Here is a 3,400-nt window from a genome sequence, read left to right on the forward strand (position 1 = left end):
GTAGTAGAAGAAAAAGATGAATCAAAGAAAATGTAGAAAACGACAGTCAAGGGAATACAAGAACGAAAAATGAAAGACACATGAAAACCCAATGAACACAAAATTTAAAGTATCTCTTATGTAATCGGATATTGTTAAGACAAAACCATTGATTATATCATGTAAATTAAGAAATCGATAATAATATCTTGGATATGGCCAAGTATAATCATATATTTTTTCATAAGTATTTTGGCATTGAATCAAATATCTGCAAGTTAATTAATGAGAAAAAATTCATTAACTAGAGCATATATTCAATAGATAGTAGAAACAAATAGCGCTAGTTTGAAAATGAGGCCATGTAGTTCAGCTAAGTAGGCTTCATTTGTCAGCACTGAAATAAATTGTAGCCATCAGAAGACACCACAATTGGCTTTTCACCTTCAGACTCACTTCGACATTGCGAATTCTAAATCCCATAATGCTCGGTCGGGGCGCTACTGTTACTACTGGAGAAGCTGGATAAACCACAGATGGTAAAGGCAGAACAAAGAATAAGATAGCAAAATTTATAAATCTGAATAAGTTGAGGGGGAGTTTCTTGAAGGTTAGAAAATTTGCAGACCCGCAACTGTTGAATTTGGTCTTGGCCCAAGGGAAACTTGAGCACCAGGGGTAGATGGCAAGGAAGCTCCTTGAAACAAAAACCAAATTAGTCGAGTATCAAAATAATGCTTATAAAAGTCGCTTGCTGGTTTTTCTTGCTTCATTCTTTACATTTTCATTCTAATATTGTATGCCACCTTTTTAAGCATCAATTATCTATTTTTTTCTTAAGTTTAGGAAAATAAATGTTGCATTAGACGTTTGGTTTTTTATTCCATTCATGTAAGAAAAAAGAGAATGGAATTAAATAATTTGATTATGAACTGGGCATTGAATTAAAAGCAATCCAAAATCTTAGATTTCAAGATGGTGCTGCATCTTCTTTTCTGTAAATGCGAATGGACTGTATGGTCCTTCATTTATAGGAAGGAATTAAATAATAGTTTAACATACATACCTCCGCAAATAGAAGGGTCTATTTGGAGATTGCACAGCTGAGGCAACTCTAGAGCAAGCGTTGTGTTGATAGGAAACGAACTCAAGGCAGACGGGTCATTGAGGAATGGACAAAGGCAAGTAGGCTTCTGGCCGTAGAGTTGGTTAAGACTATCACAACATGACTGCACTGGTGAAGCTGCCACGCCTTGCATGAACGGCGCACATGGGGCTAAACTTAGCAAATTCGGCCCACGCTCAGCAATTGTGTTATGGGCAATGGTCTTTAGGGAAACACAATGGAGAAACACAAGAAAGAGCGATATGGGGAGAAGAGGGAGATGAAAAGGCATTGCACAAGTTAGGTCGGTAACGCAAGTTTTGCTTGTGAGTTTTGAGGCGAATTCGCCATTGATTTTCATGTTAGCTAAATAGACGAAGAGTGCATTAGTTGGGCATGAACTGCAGAGCCATGCAATAGGTGCATGATCTCTTGACACACTTTTGTATGACCTCTCTCAAGCTACTGTCTAGGTTTCACTACTTTTTTTCATTTCTCTTGTGTCTATCATTCATATTTTCTGGTAAAGAAAATGTGTGGGATATGAAGTTTAGCAAAACCAGACAGCTCATTTAAGTATCGGTAGAAATATTCATTCAGAATTTGTGTATCATAGATAAAGATTTGTCATGCGTATTGATTATGAGAAGTTAAAAAAAATCGCAACTCGTTAAATTTGATACAACTTGTAGATAATTAAGAATATTACGAAAAATGATACAAAGAATGTCACAAAAATTTGGATTCTTAAACCATACACATATGTGATTTGATGAGGTTCTATTTCCACCTCAACTATTGTATTCTACTTCTTGCTACACCAATAAAACCTCTTTTTTCCTAATTAGTTGTTATTTCTTTGTTAGCCTTTATAAAATCTTCCTATTTTTTAGAGATTTAAAAAAAAAAATTGTTCCATTAAATATTAATAGTCATCAATGACTTAAAATATTTAAATTTTGAATATTATACATAAAGATATTAATATCTTTAATGCAATAAGAAGATCGTCTGAAATAAATAATTGTTGTCATAGAACCTTTTATTCTATACATAAACTGGCCATAGATAGATGAACAAATCATAATTCTTTTCTATTCTTTATAATTTATTTTGATTATCACCACTTTTAAGAATCATTAAATCCTATAAACGATAGATCATTGTTTCAAAAAAAAAAATTTTGTGGGCATAGATTTCTGGGTTTCTGGGAGGCTCAATTTTATGCTTTGGATCTACTGCTTGATGTATTAAAAATAAATTTTAATATATTTTGATCTTTTAAATTATTGTTTATTATGCAAAAGATTTTAAATATGATTTTTAAATTTTCGATTATAGTTAAGATATGGTTTTACGTAAGAGTTTAAATCTAATAAAATAGTCATCAAGTAAATATAATAAATCTTATGAGCCAAACTTTGAAAAAAAAATGTAAACCAAAATTTTTTAAAACCGATCAAATTCTTTAAGATATAAACAATCACATCAGTTTATCTTTAATTTATCTCCAAATTCGAATAGAATGCTTTTTATATATCTCTATAATATATATTCCTCTATTGATTTTTCTTTCTCTCACGAACTTGGCCTAGATAAAAAACTTAGTTTCAACATGCAGCAGCAGACGATGATTAATCCGGTCACGGTGGGGCTTCGTTTCAATCCCACAGACACAGAACTCATGCTCCTTCTAAACAAGAAGATCAATAACCAGCCACTCACATGCGACTATATCCGCACCGTAGATGTTTACAAGTATAATCCGTGGGAGTTGGCCGGTACTTTCTTCTTTCTTCAGTCTGTATTGGATTAGATTATAAAATAGATTTGTGATATATTGTGTGGTGTGTGCATGATCGTGATCAGTGGGTGGATTGTAGAAATTTTGTTAGAATTAAGGAGGGCGGTTTACTTTGTTATATATGCTTGCATGTGTGTTTTGATGTTTTTTGACTAACTAATAAAGAATTTTATGTTTTCAAAAAATATTTTTATCTGTTGCAGATACTAATACAAGTTGGGGGGATGGATTAATGTACTTTTTTACCCCGAGAGACCGGAAGTATATGAATGGCAGTCGACCGAACCGAGCCGGGTGATGGATTTTGGAAGGCAACGGCGATTGGTAAAAAAATGATAATAATGAATGTATTGGATTGAAGAGGACCTTGGTTTTTTACCAAGGGAAGGCCTCCAATGGAAAGAAGACTAACTGGATAATGCACGAGTACACTATTAACCAGCCTCCGAGACATCCGACGGGATCCATGCGGGTAAGAACTCTCTCAACATGTTTTTGTAAATATGGCCGGT

General features: G+C 33.6%; 1 protein-coding gene across 1 annotated transcript; it reads right to left on the reverse strand.

Annotated features, from left to right (window-relative positions):
* Positions 1 to 363: 363 nt before the first annotated feature.
* Positions 364 to 1,445, reverse strand: LOC142534459 (non-specific lipid transfer protein GPI-anchored 10-like). Its single transcript, XM_075641332.1, has 3 exons — positions 1,046 to 1,445; positions 608 to 676; positions 364 to 500 (listed from the first exon to the last, which is right to left on the reverse strand). Exons 1-3 carry the CDS (start codon positions 1,443 to 1,445, stop codon positions 364 to 366), a joined length of 606 nt encoding a protein of 201 aa, XP_075497447.1.
* Positions 1,446 to 3,400: the final 1,955 nt, after the last annotated feature.

This window comes from Primulina tabacum, unplaced genomic scaffold (assembly GCF_025594145.1).
Source record: "Primulina tabacum isolate GXHZ01 unplaced genomic scaffold, ASM2559414v2 Contig533, whole genome shotgun sequence".
Classification (NCBI taxonomy): Eukaryota; Viridiplantae; Streptophyta; class Magnoliopsida; order Lamiales; family Gesneriaceae; genus Primulina; species Primulina tabacum.

Coding starts and splice junctions, on each gene's coding strand:
- LOC142534459 (XM_075641332.1), bottom strand. CDS start 1,445: ATGAAAATCAATGGCGAATTCGCCTCAAAACTCACAAGCAAAACTTGC. Junction 677..1,045: donor AGACCCTTCTATTTGCGGAG/GTATGTATGTTA, acceptor TTTTGTTTCAAG/GAGCTTCCTTGCCATCTACC. Junction 501..607: donor ACCAAATTCAACAGTTGCGG/GTCTGCAAATTT, acceptor TGGTTTATCCAG/CTTCTCCAGTAGTAACAGTA.